Source organism: Corapipo altera, unplaced genomic scaffold, assembly GCF_003945725.1.
Source record: "Corapipo altera isolate COAL_440 unplaced genomic scaffold, ASM394572v1 22b, whole genome shotgun sequence".
Classification (NCBI taxonomy): domain Eukaryota; kingdom Metazoa; phylum Chordata; class Aves; order Passeriformes; family Pipridae; genus Corapipo; species Corapipo altera.
In genome coordinates, this window is record NW_020884876.1 from 25,740,510 (window position 1) to 25,761,533 (window position 21,024).

At 40.6% G+C, this 21,024-nt stretch overlaps 1 protein-coding gene across 5 annotated transcripts in view; it reads left to right on the forward strand.

The window, feature by feature from the left end:
- Window positions 1-17,386, forward strand: part of EMCN (endomucin) — a 55,890-nt gene extending 38,504 nt beyond the window's left edge. The window contains exons 8-13 of one of the 5 annotated variants that reach the window (XR_003526461.1): window positions 644-739; window positions 2,487-2,511; window positions 3,235-3,296; window positions 7,861-8,292; window positions 8,431-8,478; window positions 10,996-11,056. Coding sequence is in view for 3 of the 5 variants with exons in the window: in XM_027636090.1 (XP_027491891.1) it covers window positions 644-739; window positions 2,487-2,511; window positions 3,235-3,296; window positions 10,996-11,109; window positions 14,360-14,418 (356 nt within the window). In the remaining 2 variants the exon portion in view is untranslated. Of the gene's footprint in view, window positions 1-643; window positions 740-2,486; window positions 2,512-3,234; window positions 3,297-7,860; window positions 8,325-8,430; window positions 8,585-10,995; window positions 11,110-14,359; window positions 14,423-15,680 lie in introns of those variants that run through there. The other 4 variants (XM_027636090.1, XR_003526460.1, XM_027636092.1 and 1 more) reach the window with 4 other exon arrangements.
- Window positions 17,387-21,024: the final 3,638 nt, after the last annotated feature.

Sequence of the window (21,024 nt, forward strand, 5' to 3'; positions counted from 1 at the left end):
AGATGGTGGGAAATAATAAAAGGAAAGAAATGTCCTCATTTTCAAAGGAGGTCTTGCATTTTCTATCCCTGGTTATAAGTGCTGTGGGGAATGTTACTGAATTATGTAACTCCTTGGTGTCTTCCTGGGTGTACAATGTTGAAAGCAAAATAATCGCTTCTGTTGCTGAATTTCAGACAAACCTTGTTTTCAAAAAAAAAGAGGAAAAAATAAAATACACGTATGAAAAATTTATTTCTGACATATGTCTCTCTCATAAAATCTTTGGGGGGCATCAGCAGTGGGGGTGAATCATGAATATTTTGATCAAGATTATGGTAGTCCCAGTGGAGCAGGTACTGAAACCTCGCTCTCCTACTGGAAAATGGATGAAACCAGTTACATAGGGCAACACAAATATCAGGGAAGGAGTAAGGGTGTGAGAAAGTTCCTAAATCCTTCCTCCACAAAGCCACCGAGCCTGAGGCTCAGTGGTTGCTGGAAGGATACCAAGAGCAGCAGGCTACCTTGCTCCTGAGAAATTGGTAAGGTTTGGTGAAGTGGAGATGGAGATGCCTCTCACCTTTGTGTGTGCAAGTGCCTGTACACAGAGGCAACACAAGCCAGAGGCAGCGGCCAAAAATATGTTCTCCCTCTTTTGCAGGTATTATCTTGCCAATTGTTATCACCCTGATAGTCATTACCCTCTCTGTCTTCTCACTGGTGGCTTTGTACAAAATGTGCCAGAAGAAAACTCCAGGTATTTGTTTTGCTTTCTCTGGATAGAGGGGGGGGGGGGGGGGGGGGGGGGGGGAGGGGGGGGGGGGAAGAAAGGGAGAGGGAGCAATCAATGTGCTTTTTATTGTTAAAAGATCTCTTTTAGATTACCTTAACCATAGCTGTTGTGGTAGTCTGGTGGGAAACCTTGTATTTTGAAGTGTTTTGCCTAAAGTGGGAAACTAACGCTTCATTTTCAAAATCAGTAGGAAGAACAGAGTGAGCAAAAATGTCTCTGATTTTTAGAGAATATGTGTAATGCTGCAAGCTTTTTGTTCACATTTTTGCAGCTACCACAAACTAGCAAACACCTGTGCTAATACAATCAGTCAATTAGGTAGAAATAGGCAGCGAAAACTAAGTTTGAATATACTGTTTAACAAAATCGCTATATTTATTTTATCTCAGTTCTTGATGCAGGCAAAGAAATATCAGTGCTTTCTTTTGGGATATACCTGATACACACACAGACACAGATACACACACACATTACTAGAATTTTCCAGTTATAGTATAATGTACATGGGAACAAAATCCCTGAGCAAGCAGTATTTTCAGATGCAATCATTTTGACAGGATAGCTGAAGTCAGTATCTGCTTCACTGCTATCCATTAAATACTTTAGATAATGGGTTATAGTTCCATCAAGTTCCATTTGCCAAATATTTCAGGGTTGCTCAAGTGGGCTACAGGCAAGTGTGATTCTTCATTAAGTGAAAATGCAGAATCCAGAGTGTGGTTTTTCTGTCTCTGTGAGCTGGTATGAGTTAGGAGACCCATGCAGAGCTTCAACTGTGAAATCACCAGGCCTTGGAAATACAAAATCACAAGAGGGTGTTGAAGCTGTAAACCAAGGCAAACAGCGTGTCACAACCAATTTAGCCAATGACATGGAAGAACAGACCCAGATAAACAGAGGAAGGTGTGATCCTTGCATAGGAAACTATTAAATATTTGTAGTCAAGAGATAAAGATATGAGATGAAGAACATTTCCTCACCAGCCTGCCCTATGCACAAATGCCATCAGGCACTGTAATAGCAAATTCACTTGGAAGATAGAGTAGATACCTGTGGTGCTTCCTGTAGGATTTGCCCAGACCTATCCAGTGTGCTTCCCCTGTGGGTGGAAACCCCTGTGCTTAGTGCCATGGAGCTAGAGTTGGCTCCATGTCTCTGATGTAACCCGCTGGCCCCATCCATCTGCCCACACTTGCACATAAGCATAAAATACATTCAGTATATGATTCATTTTGGGGAGAAACCTGTTCCTCATCGATTAGGATGACAGGCTCTGCTCTCAGATGTCATGATAGGTTAAACCCCCAGGGTGTACAACCTGGCAGCATATTCCCTCACTCCTCTCAGCCTGTATGTTTTAGCTCAGTTGTTATATACTCAAGAACCATTCCATGCTCACGTCCTCTGTGCCAGCTACCCAGGGATTTGGGAGCTGCAGGGGAAAATGTGCTTCTGTTGTGCTCTTGGACAAGTCACATATCATTCTCCCTGGTTTCCAGAAGCATCAATATCAGCAGTATCAGTTCACTTTCACAGATGACCAGAAAAATAACAATTACCATTCAAGCTGCTTGCTTGTGTTAATGCACTTAATGCAATACTGCAAAATTACAACTAAGCTGTCTGCTAGAAACTGCAGTAGCTATGTCTAAATGTTTATTTAAGTGAGTTCCAGCAATCAGAATGATACTACCTTTGTTTCTTCTTCCAGAGAGACAAGAGAATGGCGCTGAACAGTAGGTTGAATCCTTTTCATTGCTTTGAGATCTATCACAGGGCACTTGTAAATGCAGCAGATTCTGCATAGGATTTTCTTTGATCTGTCTCTGTTTAAGCATAATAAGCAGTTACCACCCCAAAGAGAAATATCCTGCTGGAAGTGTTGTTCTTGCAGTTATTGTACACCCATATGCATGACAAGCAACTGTTCCAGCATGGATAGAAATGTGATGACTCTCAGCTGTGTTGCAGAGGATCCTTTTGGAATGGACAAACAGCTTATTCTGTGCCACAGGACTCACTGACCCAGTTTTTTTTTTCAGTTTTTTGCCCCATTGATTTTTCCCTCCCCCCATTCTTTCCCATCCCCCTTCTTTTGTTAATGTTTTTTCTCTAGTCAAGGTTTTGTTTGCAATTCAACATGGCTAAAAGCTTTGTATTGACAGAAAAAAGACAACTCCCTCTTTTCTCCCAGATGTACTTCTGTGAAGCGCTAGATTAAACCTGGAATCATGAAACTTAATTTATTACATATTTTAAGAGAAAAGTATTATCAGAGATGTTGGTATATGGTGCTTTCCACCACCAAGACTTGCTCACGATCCTATGTAAAGCCCATTTCAAGCCTACCAGTGTAGACTGGCATAGCTGCTGCCTTTCCAGATCATAATCTTAGAGTTTTGTTTGGCTGACCAACATGCATGCTGTCTGTCTGATTAAATATTTTCTGATTTCAACAGGGCCCAGTCAGACAAAGATGGAGTCAAACTTCTTTCTGTGAAGACAACTTCTCCTGAGACTGGTGAGCATTTCCTCTCTGTGTATATCTGTCTCCTTCTCTGAGTTCAGAGAAGAGCAGTTTTTGGGATGTCGTTTCTAATAGCAAAACCATCTTTAGTTCCTGTCAGGTCAAAGTCAGTGCAAACAATTCCTCTACAGTGCAAATCCCCAGACTGGGATCCTGCAGTTTAGCTGCACAGTCTATGCTGCTGGTATTTGGGAGTGAGAAGTATGACTGGTTTAGGGAAAATAATTTTTTTAAATCATTGATGGTACATGATCTACAACCAGGCTTGTTCAGGAGTAACGATGATCAAGGTATTTATCAGCTAGATCTGGCTGTACAAGGAAGTTTGAAGACTGGTAATATCCCAGGGATCAAAAGGTTTGGGAGTCAGTGCCCTATGTAAAAAGGCTCTGTTGGAGTTGGGTTAAGCAACCTGTACTCAGTCAGCCCTGTACTCAACCACCCTTTGTATTAAAAATCCTACACTCATTGCAAATTCCTCTGTCCTGTTCTTCAGTTTTTTACAAAATATATGGTAATAAAGCCTAAAGGAACAGAGGTTATTGATAATATGCACAAAACAAAGCAAAAGCTCAAAGCAAAGACATGGATGCAGCTATAGGTTCTGCAAGAAATGGAGTAGCACAAAATAAGGCTGAGGCAGAACAAAATTCTAACTAATCTGATTCACAGATATTCAACAAATAAATAAAATCAAACCCCTTAAAAGTGTCATGGTAGATCTAGTGATGGTGAAACTGCCCAGCTTCACCCTACGCTTCCTCAGCCATATAGGTCCCACCTCATTTGCAGATGTCTTTCCAGAAAAACAGTCTCTTACTTTCTACTGTTTAGGTATAAAACTCTTTTTTGTTTTTAAGGGTTTTGGCCATGTGTTTCTCCTAGTGACATTTCCGAGGTTGACCAATAGCTGCTCTCTCCTTTTGTCTGAATCCTTGGGAAGTCCTCTGAAATACAGCGCTTTGTCTGAACTATCCTCTACTTGCTGGAGAGGCACAGTTTGGACTCTCCAGCCTTCTCTGCAACTCCCAGAAGCTTTTGTGCAAAGCAAAAGACCCACATGGCATCTCTTGCAGGCCTTGAAACAAACCAGAGTCGTGCAAGGTCCCTACAGCCTCGCCAATACTGAGCAGCATTGTAGGAGGTTGGGGCGGAGAAGGGCCTGCTCCATCACAGGATGCATCATTCTGCCCCACTGCAAAATGCAAAATACACTTTGGCACTTAAGTGACTGCATTTCAGAGCTTTGGGATTTGGGAAATCATTAATCTTAGTTTTGGGGTGGTTTTTTTAGTATTTGTCTTTGGGAATGGACTTCTAGCTTTATTTTGAGTACAGAGTTGTGTATATGCTTTCCTAAATTAATATTTTATTTTTTTGTAATCTGAATGAAGTCAGGAACTTATTCATAGACATTTTTTGATTGATTCTGCCCTCATGCCCTTTCAACAACAAAAGAATTCCATTGTCAGCAGCAGAATTGTTTGTGTTTTACAGCAGAGTAAATAAGAAAAGTTGCAGGCTCTTTTTTTTTTTTTCCCCACAAGATGAACTCTGGTGCCTGTTAATCAGCCACTAGTTCACCAAGTATCTGAATATCTTTCATCCAGAGTATGCTTGATATTCTTTTTTACTGAAGTAGGATGTGTACATGCTATAATTAGAAGGTATGAGTCATAACCACTTAGAAGACAAGATTCTTGCCCTCTTCTCATTAATACAATTCATATTTAAACTAGCTGCCATTTTCTCTCAAATTCTTACATCAGTATATGTTTCAAAATTAAACATGCTTTCACAGAAAGTGAAATCCTGGTTTTGCCCAGGTTTTTAGAGTCACTTTACATCTTAAATTAAAAGCACTCTGACAGAAGGTCCTGTTTCTTACAGAAATATTTGTCACTCATGCAGGTATTTTCAAAGATGGTATTTTCAGAGATGTTAGGTGCTGCCCATTTGAATCAGATTTACTTGCTTCCTTAAAAGCTTGGGCATAAAGGCAAGTGTTTCTTATGTTATAGATAGACTCGAGAACTGTCTGACCTGTGGTCCTTCTTACAACTGCTGACAACAATTGCACTGCATAAAGCTTCTTTAAATGGGTTCTTCTTTTTCCTTCATCCAGCTGTTTACAATGTGTGTGTTGTGGCCTCCTCTGATTGTATGTACCAACAAAACCACAAAAAGTTGTGATTCAAAAGACTAAAGCTAGAAAGTTCTTTAGAGCAGCCTTAACTTTACAGGTAGATCTACATTGTCCTCTATCAATAGGCTGCTCAGGTGCCTAAGCTCAAGCATGTATACAATGAAGTTCTGCTTTGACATGTATTCAAATTAAACTCTATTATAATTATACATTATATTTTTTTAGTTTTTACTTTTCATTCCAAACAGAAGATTTTGAGATTATATAATTGTGTTTTAAAAGTGTAAAGAAACCCCATATATACTGAACAAATAAGAATATGACCTACAAATTGTTCAAGCAGGTAACCTAGATAAACTTCTTTCCAGTGTTGTGCATGATATACCTTGATCAAGAGTTATGATGAGTTTAATCTTGCCTTATTTTATCTATCTAAAAGCCATGCCAGCTGCACATAGTTGAAAGAGATGTATGTGTCCAGAGGGCTATTTATCCTGTCTGTCTTGGATATGTACCTTGAGCTGGAATGAGCTGACCTGTGGCAGTCCACTGACTACTGAAGGATCCTATTTTAGGACTTCTAAAATTAACTTCTGAATATAAAATGAAAGAAATAGGAAAGGCTCAATTTTCAGGAGCATAGTTGAATTAAATCTAATAAAGAATATTATTTCAAATACCTGTAATTAATGTGAAAGAATACAGGAAAGCAATAGTTGTCAATTAATCCTGGACTAAAATAATGGTTTTTAATAGAGTAGTATCATCAGGAAGACTAGGTAAAATGGAGCTTTAATATTCTCACTTTTTAAAACTCTTCTCAGAAAGATGGAATTGCTGATGCTTTGAGCTCTAAGGCACAACTGGTTGAGAATTTATGTAAAGTAAAAACAACAGACAGAGAAAACGAAACACCTTGAATTTTTCATGCACATTTGTCAGTGAACTGCAATGCCTGATGCAAGATAAGTGCCTGTAGTTGCCTCTCACTTGAAAACTGCTTGGTTAAAAAGGTTCAGGATATTGAATCATCTCAAAAGTTTTACACTAATGTACAAATGCAGGACTTATGGCAGCCATTTCATGTTGACTCTAGTGGTAAATTTAGGGTGACCCTCCCTAGGGAGAATAAATGGTCTTCCACAATACAGAGTTCTAGAAAATCTACCTGCAAAAATATTTCTTATTTGAGGTTCAACATAGCTCACAGAACTGCACATTTGGCTTTTCAGTTATAGATATATTTCCTGAGAATATAAGATGAAGGGTTCTAATTGATGACTAAGAGATCAATACCATCATCCATGGTGTTAAAGTATTGGCTGTCTTGAAAACAGACCTAACTTTTTATGTAAGGGTTCTTGTGTGTTACACTGAAAAACCAGTGAAGGTATTGATCACCTATTTTGGACTCATGAAGAATGCTGAGGGATGGAAATTCCTCAGGTACAGAAAGGCTGATGAATAGAGATTGTGGTAAGGCTACTCCATACAGACAAACGATGTGTGATAGAAATATTGATACTTAAGTAACGACAATTTTCTTTTATGGCCCTTGCCTGGAGTACCCATTCTAGAGCACGTAAAAGGTACATAGTAGCAGCACATCAGTTCAGTATTCAATATAAAGTCCATAGGAATTTGCAGGTAACATAACATTTCAGAGTTGTCAGTATAATTCTGGCACCTAAGCATAAGCTGATTCATTAGGGCATGATTTCTAACCAGAGTGAGCTCTTTTGAGATGATAGGGTAGGATATGACTTACTTGACCTGCAGGGGTATTGCCTGTTCTACACTGAATTTTCAGAAAGGATATTGAAGGTGTCAAAACTTGGTGTCAAAGTGGCTCAGATTTTGGTGATGCACCTGGAATGGAATGGAAGGTGGCTGGAAAAGGATTCCTGGTATGTTTGCATTATGGCTTCCCAAGGTACTCACTGTGGATGAAAATGAAAATTCATGTGTTGCTACTAAACAGAGCTGTGAAAATGTGCCAGGCAAACATCGATATTTGAGGAGACACCTAACCTGTCACATGAAAACCACCTTTAACATTGTAATCACATTGGAGAAAGGGATCAGTCAACACCTAGAGGTGTTCTCAGATGGCAGTGCAGTACAAAATAACATGAACTGAGAATGCAGAAGAACTTGCATTCCCCATATGCTCCACATCTCTTCCAAAAACTGCTATTGTTCAACAGTAATCATGACCTTACAGCTGTTATCTCTTACTTCAACTGGCTCTACCTCCTCTCTGATTTTCATAACACGTCTTGGGTGCATCCCTTGCACAAGATGAGCTGCCTACCTTGAAGATATATGGAATTTCATGGCATAGATTAGTCAGACCTTACAACTTCACCCTATTTGAGATGACCATAGTTTTTGTCTGTATCATTCCTCCAGACTTCCTGCTTTTCCAAAGTCTTCTTTGTAAAGGCTTTGAGAATTCCCAACCTTCTACATCAGAGGCTGGTGACTCTATTATACATGGTGACCAAACACCATAATCATCCCAGAACAATGAAAAACCCCTTGCTCTCATTCAGCAAAAAAACTTGCCTTGGTTGCTGGAATGCAAATAAAGTTCAGCATCCCTCAAGACAACCCAGTGTGGTGCTCAGCTTTGGACTTTGAAAATCCTGTGGTCTTCTGAAACAATGTAGTTGAATGACAGTATCAGTGTCCCTGCTTTCAGTGAACCTCCAAGTGCTGAGTGTTTAACTGTTCTGCCTCACACATCAAACCACAGATGTGCTTTTGGTATAATGGGACAAATTGGGAGCTGGTTCCTGCTGTGCTGAGTACATCTGAGCATGGACCATGGCACTTAAGGAGGTAAGAAATCTTTGCATTTTACCTCATTAAGGGCTCAACCCAGGGAAATTTACCCCTGCCAGGGGGCATGGTTCTGTAGTGGGCCATAGGGTTTCTCAACCTGCATTGGGACTTTCATCTCTTTCTCATTGTGTCTAGTATTCAGGTGGATGCCTGCAGGAGCAGTTGAAGAAGCTGAATTCCCAGGTGACGCACTGTCATTGAAAATTCCCTTCCCTCTTTCTCTCACTTGCAAGATGAGCAACATAGGTAAACAAAGAGCAGTCTCCTGGTATGCTCTGTGCTTAGGAACGGTAAGAGATGGTGTTTCTACTAATATGAGGATATGATATTGATTATTTGTTTTTCCTATCATGAGATGTTGCTTCAGTGCTATACTTTTTTTTTCCCTGCAGACAGGAAACCTACAAGCCGCTTCATAGAAAAGGATCCCCTTGCAACAGAGAGAGAGATCAAGCACCTTCTTCTCTTTCCTTCTCTTTCTCATTTTCTGACACTATATTTTTTTAACCTTGTATTGTATAATAGCCTGAAGTTGTGTTTTCTGTCTTCACAGAAACTGAAGAATAAACTTTCTCAGTTTTTGCATCTTGTGGTTGGAGTCTGTGTTTACTTGCACCACAAAGATCTGACTGCACACACTTCCAGCTAAAATTTTTGGACAAAACTGTAGTCAAAGGCATTAAATAGCACATGCTTCCTTCTGTATTTCTAATTCGGTTTGTGAACGGTGCATATTTTCAGGGGGTTTTAAAGAAGTCTCTTACAGTCAGACTGCTGAGTCATGTTTCCATTTGTGAAGCATTTGTTAACTTTCCAGCCTGCAGTTTTCTGAGATGCACCTTGTGAAGGAGCCTCCTCCCACCCTTTGCTCCCCATTGAGCAGCAATTGCCTTCCTGTCCCTCACCTGGACATCTCTGCGCGCTCCCTCTCTGTCATGGTGAGCTGTACAGATCCTTCTGTCCCGCTGGCAGTGGTGAGGAGCAGTTTGCAGGGCTGTGGGGGAAGTGTGTGGCAGGGGAGTGCTGCAGCACGTTGCAGGTGCTGGACCCACTGGCCCACAACAAAGGCAGCCACTGCACCCAGGCACTGGTTCCCACTTAAGGCTCTTCTCCAGCATCTGTAATGCACCTCTCAGTCTTTCAGTTCAGCATGGTAAAAATAGACATTTTGATTCCTCTCTCTGCAGAGGTAGTTTTATGCTTTTGTAAAAGATAGACTTCTGCAATCAGATTTTATTAAAAGCTCACTTTAATTTTTTTGCTGTGAACCTGATTGCCACTTATGAGCAATTTCTCAGCAGCAGATATTACAATGAAATAACAGCACAACTCATTTTTTCTTATAGACAATGTAATCTGAGATGCAGTACAACCTATTTTTTTATGTCAAAGATTGTTTTTATATCCTTTTTCTTCCAGCTTTCCCAGTAATGTCAGAGGGCTTTGCTCAGGTCAAAGACTTTCTGTACTCACAGTACTCATTTTGTACTCTCTTTTTTGTCATGATGTTCTGCAGTGCATGTGTATTCTGAATAATATATTCAGATTCTTATATAAATGGGGGGGAGGGACAAATTACAATGAGATTAATACAATAGCCTTCCACAACGGTGAGAGAAAGAAATGTTTGTTTCAGTGCTTCAAAATTGATTTTATACAATGTGTAATTTCAGCTGATTGTGCCCATTACTTATTCACATACACTGGCATCATAATAGTTGGAAATGAGTATATTTGTGAGTGGAAAATTGAAACAAATACTACACAAGTGAAATTTTAATTAGGAAGAAACCCCTGCATTTTCACTGACGTACTATTTCTTTCCTGGTTATCATTTAACTTTGCAGATCTGTGCACTCAGTCTACTTTCCATGCACTTGATACAAATACTTTGAAGGATGAGGAGTTATGAATACAAAATTTTCCTATTGCATCTTCCTTATCTTTATTCTTCCACAGCATGATTGCATTTTAGAGGAGGATGTATGCAGTGTATATTGGATTGGGCCCACTGCCCGGGTTGCTGATCCACTGGGGTGAATGGATGGGCAAGGCTGCAGCATAAGTCTTTCAGGGGTGACATGCGGAAGGCTGTGTGTATGAAAGACCAGTGCTGTATTGCTGCTAGAGCACCATCTCCTTTAATATTGAAGCTGAGAAACAATGATCTGAACCAGCTCTACCTGCTCAGATCCTGGATCTGTGTAGCCCCAAATCCTGTCACTGAGGGTGGCTATCATGAGATGTGAAGGGAATGATAATAAATAGGAAAGGAGTACAGTAATGAGTCCTCCACCATAGCCTTCCAGTAGCCTGCAGCTTGGAGACGTCCTGAATCAGACGTTGTGTCTTTGGTGTTTCATCGTTTTCAGTGGCTTTTAATTCCATGGATTTGTCTTGTCCGCTGGGATATCTCCAGCTTCCTGTGACAATAAGCTGAACAGTGTAACTACAGATCTGTCTGCATTTTATCACAGTAGTGCTTAGAGACTTCATGGTGCCTATGCCTTTGTGTTTGTCATCCAGTTTCAGACAAAAATCAACAAGCAGGTGCAACTCTGGAGAATGAGAGGGAAAATAAAGAGTGTAATGGAAGAGTTTGTTTGACAGCTGAAACTTTCATGTCAGTATCAGTCTGATTTCATTTTCCAAATATTCTGCCTAAGGCCTCTTTCTCAAACTGTGAATCATTTCTTTCAGTTTTTGTAGAAGCACGTGATATTTATGAGGTTGGCTTCTCACTGCCCTCTACCAATCTATCTGAGTCCCCAACTCCTCCTCCATCAGGAGAGGTGCCACAAGGCAGGACCACAGGTAAAAGGGATCACACTGCACTTGTAGTTTACAGCACTTTAACTGCACCAAATACTGTCTTCCAGTTCCCTTCGTCTCCCATTTTTCTGCGTTCACTCACTTATCAAAAGTAGACAAATTCACAATGAATTTTCAACCTATTATTAAAAAGTTATTGCCATAGAACTTTTCCAATTGGATCAATCAACACCTTCATGCAAGATGTTGAATAACTGTATAGTGAGAAGCTGATGGTTCAAGTGTATCATCCTTCCCTAAATGCCTAAGCCAGAATAAATAAAAGACAATATTCACTGATAATGTTGTGCAGCAGTTTTGCTCTTGTTGATATATTTTGCATAATTATATCTCTTCTCTTTTAATGGTGGCCTCAAGTTCTGCCAGGGGAGGTTTAGATTGGAAATTATGGAAATTTCTTCACAGAAAGGATGGCAAAGCATTGGAAGAGCAACCAGGCTGTCCAGGGCAGTGGTGGAGTCACCATTCTTGGAACTGTTAAAAAAAATGTGGATGTGGCATTTGAGGACACAGTTTAAAAGTGAATATGGTGGAGTTGCTGGGCTGATGGTTGGACTTGATGATCTTAAAGGTCTTTTCCAACCTTAATTCTATGATTCTGTGACAGCCTTCAAGGGATTCAGGTAATCTGTCTAGACTGGTTGAGCACCTTCACTCCACCACGTATTTTCTTAATCAGCAAACAATTCACTGTGAAATAATTTCTTCATTCTATTAAAAATATCATCTGGTTTAATAAAATACTAAACACAAGTATTTGGTTTTCATTTCCCTTATGGGAAGCAAAGTTCGATTTTGGTGAGTGATGGTTTGGGGGCAAGTTTGGTTTTTTTGTTCTTAAAATTTATTTCTGTCAGTTATAAGGTTGCTTTGAGACCAATAAAGGTGTCTTCCCACTTGCAGCTAACCTGAACATTCTTTTTGGTTTTCCCTTTGGTTTGCAACTGGATATTTAGTGGAATATCAAACTACTGAATCTGGACTCCAGAATATTCTGTACACCTCTCTGTGCAGTCTCAAGGCACACTGTAGCTCTGTATCTAAACCTGTGCACTACCTTTTTATTCTTGAACAGAGATTGTATTGTGTGACCACTTCCTCTCCAGTATATAATTGTTGTCTCTTCATCACTGAATTGTTAGTTGGCATTGATGATTACAGACCTTATGATGCAAATATCTTAAGACACATTTGCAACCATGGAGTGGCAACAACTCGGTTTTGTGTCAGAAGTCTTGCAGGCTCCTGCCCTTCTGGAAGTGCAGTGGCGAAGAAATGTAGAGCATCCCTGTCTGCTTCAAACCCTCATCAGACAGACACTGATATTATAGGGGAACATCAACCCTGACAATAGTTTGTGGCGGTTCACTGTTTCAGGGATAATGTGTATAGCATCAGGAAATGCAGACAGGGAGTGTGGGTGTCTGTGTGCTGCAGCCTCAGGGTCTGCAGTAAGGCAGACTCACCCCTCCTGGCCTGACCACTGCTGCTGGCAGGTACCACTCAAGCAGTCTGACTTCTGCAGCCAGCACTGTCTCACTCGTTCCATACTCTGATCCAAAGTCTATTGGTATGAATGGGATGTTATCCAGGGAGCTATGTTGAATCGGGAGCCTCCCCTTAGACATGCTGTTTTCCTATGGTGCAAAGTATCAACCTTCCATGTAAGTCTGACTGCAGAACAACCAGCTGAGTGTGGAACTGCTAACAAAGTATTGATATTTACTACCACTACTGAATATTATCTTCTCCATGTTATTTCTCAATAATTATTTCTCATGATATGTTTCTCAATGAGTTTCTGCTACACCTTCTATTTTAAACAGTCTTGTCAATTCGTCACTTTTATGCCCTATTAAGTCTTCTCTTTCCGCATATTGAACAAGGAAAGTAAAAACTTGCAGAAAGAAAAATAAATAAAATTAAAATTTAAAAAAGTGAGATGTCTTGAAAATCTCATTCTTTTGTTGGTATAAAACTGTACAGTATTTGAACTTGTTCACTTCAGCTTTTCAAAACAAGATTTTTATCTAACAAAAACATTTCACCTACCAAAAATATATGTTGTTAAAATGTTTCTTTTTCTTTTCTAACAGAAACTTGTGCCTTTCTTTTCTCTACCTGAAATTTAATATCATCAGAACTTCGGAAGCTCTAACTTAGCAACACTTTAAAAAGATTGTAAAATAATTTTGTTCAAAATTGAACACTTGGGAAGCGAACATCATTCCAGCACATTATTGTTGAACAGTTTTCCACAGATACCAATTTCTACTCATCTCCAAAAAGCTGCACTAAATAAAGAGTCTTTTTCTTTGCTGTGAAGAAAAGCTGTTCAAAAACTGTTTATGAGTCTTTTCCGTTTTCTTCAGGAGTGCAACAATTTAATTTGGTTACTAATTATTTAAATGCCTAATCAGTTAATTTTTTAGACTCCTAATTTGTATTACAATTTGCAACTCCAGGCTATAGATCATATAAAACTTTTTAATACATATTCACCTCTCCTAGAATGTAATGCATTGCTTTCTTGCCTCTTGTGTGTGTGTGTGAGGCATTAAATTGTCTCCTGCAGGTGAGCAGAAAGGCAGAAGACAGTTTCCTGGAGGTGTTTGGGTTTTCCCACCCTTGTGCCTATTTCCATGGGGCTCTGTCCACTCTGGGAATGCCATTCCCTGTTCATCTCCATGTACAAATTTCTGAAAAAAAAAAAAATTCCACTGCCATTCCTGGGATGCATGTTTGGAAATAGGACATCTGTAAACACATTGTCATCTCAAGGCTTATTTTTCTGCTTGTAACTGCTGGTAGTGGTTCTGCTCCTCTGGGGAAGGAGGAGTGAGAACTGTGTGTAACCCCTGACTGAAGTTCATAAAGGTTCATTTTCCTGCTTTGGAGGAACCAAGCTGATGTCAGCATTGTTGGCAAAAATTAATTTTATAGTTGTATCTTCTTATTTTTATAATTTAATGTTCTAATCATGGTTACAAATTAATTAAAGTTTTATTTATTTTCAAACCTCTTGAGCACTCTCTTGGAAATACTTTGTAGTACTAGGGGAAATAAGCTATAAAACAGAAAGTGTGATAAAAACCTATTGCATGGACAGTTTTTGCTGATTAAGTAAATCTGACAAGGAGACTCTAGTGGTCAGTGATGTGTTTGTGCTAGACTCATTGGTCCTTTTACCTTTACATATTTCACTAATACAAATATATTTTCTGTTTCTTAGGAGAGCACTCATCTCAGGGGAAGAATAAAACTCGGCAACTCTTCACATCACAGCAATAAATGTGTAAGTTTGTAGCCTTAGTCTTACATCCGCTAACATTAGTGTTTGTTAGTCTCTCTGATACTTTTTAATCTCAGTATGTGCCATATAACTAAACAAAAAGGTTAAAAATGAAAAATAAAATGAGCAATGACTTCAGTTAGTAGTAGCCTCAAGGAAAAACAACTTAAACAAAGCTCGACTTGAGCATACCATCATGACCAGAGACCCAGGCCAGCGGAGGGGGGAAGCTGACAGCTCACAGAGATAGATCTTTATAGGCACAGCATGTGACTTAAGCTGTTCAGCATTTCCTAGGTGTACTTCCCTGGGTGAATTTTCTTTCTGTTTGTGTGAGAAGTAAGAGATTTTTAAAGGCAGTTACCTGTAAAAAAAAAAAAAAAAAAAAGGAATTTTTTATCCAGAATTTTTTTGCTCCTTTTTTTTTTCATGAAAAATCTGTATCTTTTTCACTTCATGCAAATGCCAGCACTTTTATTGAGGTAGTTTATTATGGCTTGAAATCCTTGGTGGTTAACATGCATGGCAGGTGTTGGACGGTATTTTTATGTGTGAGACGGTAAAGACCATCAGAGCACCCCTGAAATCCACTGTTTGTGATGTGGGTGCTGCATTTTCCCTCACGCATGAAGCTTTCTCAGGCACCACAGTATCCACTTCCCATGGAGTTGCTTCCATCACTTGTGGTGAAATGGGGTCTTTTGCTGAGGGTGGGAGAAGGAAGCAGGTGTGAGAAGGGCCCTTTAGCCCAGGTAGTGCAGGGAGGTTGAGGAGAAGGATGGCCTGAGGACCTGAGTGTCACAGCATATGTGGGATGGACCAGACAGAGGCAGCTATGCTGGGCTCAGTCAAAGCCCAGTCTGCCACCATCACTGTAGAATGAAGCCCCTCCAGAATGGATCCCATCACCCTCCACTGAGAAATCCCTGGTTGACCAGAAATGTGAAGAACGTCTTTCATGTTTTTGACCTATTTTCATTCCCCCTGGATGAAGAAACTGAGCTTTCCCAATGCTAGCAGTAAGGACAAATTAACCTCCTTTTTTCTTCAATTAGAGCAAGAAAATGAAATTTTGCCTATATTACTGAAAACCCAGAAGTGGTTCTGTTTGTGTGGGGGCAGGACAGTGGCCTGTACAGTGGATTTAATCCTGATTGCCCACCCAAATCAGATTTATTCCATGCCTTCCATTTTAGCTTACTCTTATGTTTCTGAATGTGTTACCTGGAATAATAATGTGTAGATACTGTTGTCATTTCAGATGTGAAGCAGCCTGTTTTATCACAATGTGCAGGAACATACCACCAAAATTGCAGTTCCATGGGAAATGTGGACCAGCTGAAGCTTTTTACCAGACAGGACACTTGTGTTAATGACCAGCTCTTGGCTTCTCAAGTGTCTTCTGTCCCTTCTGGAATATGTAATTTTTTTGAAGGCTTAATAACTGGTATATCATATGTATTTATTATTTTCACATATAGTAAAAGCAGGGAAACAAGGTTGACGAGAATGTAAAAATCAGGTGGTTTACATAGTACTTACTAAAAATGTTTTCTGCACATACAGGGAGGAATATGTCAGCATATTTTGTTGAACTTATAGTACCTAGGGTTCTTTCAATTGTATGTAGCAAAATACAAACAGGGCCTGACCCTTGAAACAGTACTGGGCAAATAGCCACTATGAAAATTAATTCAGTGATTTCCATGAGACTCCTCACTGTAGCACATGCTTTGCTTGTCATAAATGTTTACAGGGTGGGATGCCTGGGTGGAATGCTGAAGTGTGTGCTTTTTTCTGTTAAGGGGGCAATATACCTTGCACTGAGGCTCTTTGAAGTTCTGTAAATTACTGAATATGATCCTTGTAATGTAACAGGCAACATAGTTTATTTTCACCTGTTCCTTGGCTAATTGCATTACATGTGCTACAAATATGACTTCTAAATAGCCTGGGGCACACTGTGGGAATCAGCAAGACAAGTAATTTTACAGATGAATCTTCTTCCCTGTGTTCTGAGTAACGTGTGGGATTCCTGTAGGTTACTGAATAACTCTGGAAGTTTAAGGAGTGTTTCAAGTGCTCATTAAAGACACTCTTAACTTGTACAGAGCTGGCAATTCCAAAATATCAAGTAGTGCTTATACCTGCATGTATCCTACTTTTCTAGAACTTTAAATGTTTGAAAATTATATTACTGTGAGCATCTGCTCAGTTTGAATCCCTCGATTCTTGTTAGTGTCCCAAGAACTTCCATTGCTTTATTGGGGAATGGAGAGAAGACAGCTGGTGGTCTAAGGGCAGGACCAAGATACAGGATGATGATCTACGTTTTGATACCTATTGATACAATGCTTTTGAGAAACTTCTCTCTCCAATTCCCTTTGCTGAAATTTTAAAACTTACCTACCAGTATGGTAAGAGATTGAGCAGAATTATTAATTCATGTTTATATACAAATCTCAGAAGGGTTCATTTCCCTGTGCTTGACCATTGCTTTTACGCTTTGGTGAGTCTAATGATCCTCTTTCTTAGCGGCACCATGAGAAATATCTGATGAACCTCTGTAAAAGATGGGGAATAAACAAGTGTCCTCCATGCTGTAGCTGAACTTATGTGGTTCATTCAGGTATTCCTGAATCACTTGGGTTCCTCAGAAGCAGAGAAGTCTTGGATACCTACTTTGGAAAGGTCAGGCCATCTAAAATATGCTGGTTGGTATCTGCAGCTATTCAGATTCCTGATTGATGAAGTTTTCTTCAATAAGAGCAATCATTGTGGATTGATTTTTCATGTTGATTAAAAAAATATTTTGTAGCATGTTGCATGATAGTGAAAGGACAGTAGAAAAAAGCAGAGAAAGATTGTGAAATATACATTTGTGTGTGTGTGCAAAATTTGTTCAGAAACTATCACAGTGTGTCAAGAAAAAAAAAATTAACTGCCTATTAAAAGTTATTATCTTTATTAAGTGGCTATTCTTTTTGTCTTTGTAGAAATGCAATCCATTACCCATACCTAGTGCAACTGTTGTCCATTACTCTGCACTCCTAAAGCACAGAGTGAGCTGAACTCTTTACAATGAGCCTAGAGAGCAGACATTAGATAGTCTGAGCATAGTGGTGGCAGGGACACCACGAAACCTTGCAGAAGGCATACTGGGAGTGGCAAGTGGAAACATCCTCATTACAGTCAGTGATGGGGAGAGAGCAAGGCTTTCTGCAAATCTTGGTACTGGAAAAGTGAAAGTCACCAAAACTGTGGAAGGTGTTCAGGTTTTTCATGATAAGGGGCATGGCAGAACACCAAGTTCTCATCAGAAGGTTGGGAAACGTCTCTCAAAGGAACTGGCTTGTGTGAGTGTGTATGAAGTAAAAGAGGAGAGTTTGGTGGAGGGTAGAAATGAAGCAAACCTGAGATCCTCTTAACCCCTGAAATGACAAAACTTGTCATAAAGGGAAACATATGAACTTCCATTCTTGTTAAGAATCAGGAGGAAGGGGAAGCAACAGCACCATCAGGATACTTCCCTTTCCAAAACCCCCAAAGGTTTTTGTGGTTTTGGAATGATTCCAACCCACTGAAGAGGAGTGAACCATTTAACTTCACACCTGTGCACAGTAGAGAAAGGCATAAAGCACATCCGTCTCACTGGTTCGGAACAGGGAAGCTATCCCAGAGCATCTCTGGGACTCTTCAGCTGCCAGCAGCCCTCTGCTGACTCCAGGATCTGGCTTTCCTGCTGTTCCCTGTGGTGACAATACTGCCACTCACAGCCTTCCCTTCAATTTTTTGGGCAAGGGATCAGTACAGGGTGCTGGCTATTGAATTGCTGTTGGGTTTCTGCAGCACCACAGCACTCCTAGGAACTTGCTCAGCAGAGCATCCCTGGCTTCAGTGCTACACCCTGGTTGTGCTGCGCACCTCCAGCACACTGCCTACAGCAAAGCACACTCCTCAGGAAGCTTTAAACTTACATCTCAGGACCTCTCTGGCACCACTAATTATGGCTTCTCAATTTATTCAAATTAGGACTCTATATCTAATAAAATAAAAGAACTTAAAGATTACTTTATTGATTTCCAATTGAGGCAGATTTTCCATTTATGGATAAGGGCAATCTATAAAACACAGGCTTTAATTAACCCTGGTGAATACATCTGATGTGAAATGTCAATACCCTCAAAATATTCAGCACAGACACTTGAAGGATCTTCTCAGCTCTCTCATATCCACCCTGCACATTCCCCTGGGTGAAGAGCCACAGCAGAGGCACTTCCCTATTGGGCTACCCTGCAACAGGGACAGAAACCTCTGCTACCACAAACATCTATTGCTGCCAGTGTTGGCTATGCCTGCTGACATGCCTGTCTGTTTGCCTTCATCTAGAGGATTGGACTAAACCTTTAAAGGTCCCTTCCAAACCAAGTCACTCTATGATCTTGTTCTCCCATGGCTTTGCGCGTAGGTAGGACAAAGAGTCACAAGTAACCTTTCGTTCTCTGGCTGTCACATTGTGGCTGCTGCATTGCGCTGGGCCTGTTCCCTGCAACAGTCTCCTGTGACTTAAGGCTTTGCTGCACAGAGTTTAGTCAGTTACTTGAGGTCAAAGCTACTGAGGTGCCTAAGCAGGGCAGCCCCATCACAAGCTCTGATGCACTTCCACACTCTCACGGGTGGCAGAATTCGTTTTTTTCGTCAGCAGCACATGATCCAGACTTTTTAGCCTCGTCTTTTTTTCCCCACAGGAAGAGGGAGAAAAAAAACCCCAAATGCACTTTCTGCACAACTCGTGCAAACTTGGGGGGCTGTGTCACACCCATCCCACTCCCTTGGTTTCTGCCTTTGCTCCACCACTGCTGTTGTTCCCTGTGCTGTGGGACAGACTGCAAATGGCCCTATCCTTCAAAACCTGCCCCAGGGATTTGAACCTGCAGCATCTTTTGGGGAAAAGAAAGAATCAGCAATCAGGACCTCTGGCTGGCCAAAGGTGAAACAGAAACTTGCCTGTGGGAAAGTGTGTCTCACTGCCTCACATGGGAGGGCTTCTGTAGCAGAGATGCCAGCTTTTGGGGCCTATCCTGGTTTTAGCTAGGGTAGAGTTAGTTTCTTCTCAGTAGCTGTTACAGTGCTGTGTTTTGAATTCAGAATGAGAATACTGTTGAGAACAGACTTGGTTTTTGCTAAGTCTTGCTTATCCTAACTCAAGGGCAGTTTTCTCCCCCTTGTCTCATGCTCTGCCAGTAGAAGGGAGCTTAGCTGGGACAGGCCACCTGAACTGACCAAAGGGATATTCCACACCATAGAACATCATGCCTGGTATACAAACCAGGAGCAGTTACCCAGAAGGGGGACTGAGCTGTGTTTGGAAAGGGGAGTCTGGCGTCAGTCAGCGGACGATGAGCAATGACATTGTGCATTACTTGTTTGTTTCTTTTTAGTATCATTATTATTTACCATTATTATTATTATTATATTTTCCATTATTAAACTGTTCTTATCTCAACATACAAGTTTTACTTCAGTTCTCCTCCTCATTCCACCAGGGGTGAAGGGGCAGAGGGGGGAGAGGGGAGGGATTGAGCAAGCGGCTGCATGGTGCTTAATTTCTATCTGACAGGGCCACATCACAGCACACAAGGGAACAGCACTAAACAGCACAACTACAGAACTCACCCACACACAAAAAAAAAAAAAAAAAAAAAAAAAAAAAAACCACCATTAAATAAAACTGGTAGGGAAGAAAGAGCTACGTGAGCAAAGAGTATTTTGCTAGTTTTCATCTCTGCTTTCCACTGTGCATTTATTTTCTCTAGATTTGTGGCTTTCTGATAGAAAGGCAACTCTGTTGTTGTGTTCTTTTTTATTATTAACAACTTTCACCTTTCTCATTACATCAGTAGGACACTTCCTCGGTCAGGGCTGCTGTTTCTCTAATGAACATGGTTCATTTGTCTGTCTCCCTCCCTCTCCACTCTGCTTTTTGTCTGCTTGCTCTTTGGGTAGTAATTTGGTGTGTTGAGCTCTCACCACCTCCGCTGCCCCTGGGGCTGGAGTTCTGACGATGCTAAACAGTTAAAATGCAATGCAATTACAGGCAGGGCAGAATAGCAGAGAATAAGCCAGCAAAAATTCAGCCGTGCATAACGCTGCAGAGACGGTGTGCCTGTCAGTCTCCAACTCCAGGAGATAATTTGGGCTTTTTAAGAAGCAATAATTGAGCCTCTTGCATATGCCACAGTTATGAACTAGTCAAAAGCCTGTTTGCTCTGCAGCCGGGAGCACCAGATGGATTGAATAGTCCCTGCAGTTCTTCAGGGATGCCAGCTTTACACTTCAAGAATTTCAAGCTCCTGTACTTGTAAGTTATTCCTTTGACAGCTTTTATGCATAAGAGTGCCTTGTCTGAATTTAGCTGGCACAGTGAGGGAGGAAGGATGAGGAAGAGTTTGTCAAATGAAGCCTGGGTAGCTGGGGGGAGTTCAGAGCCAGAGCTGAATTCGGTTGCTCACATCATCCCAAGAAAAACCCATGTGAGAGAGAATACCATCTCTTACCCTCAGCCCTCAGATTATGGCAAATGGAGGATGCAGCCACCGGTGCCC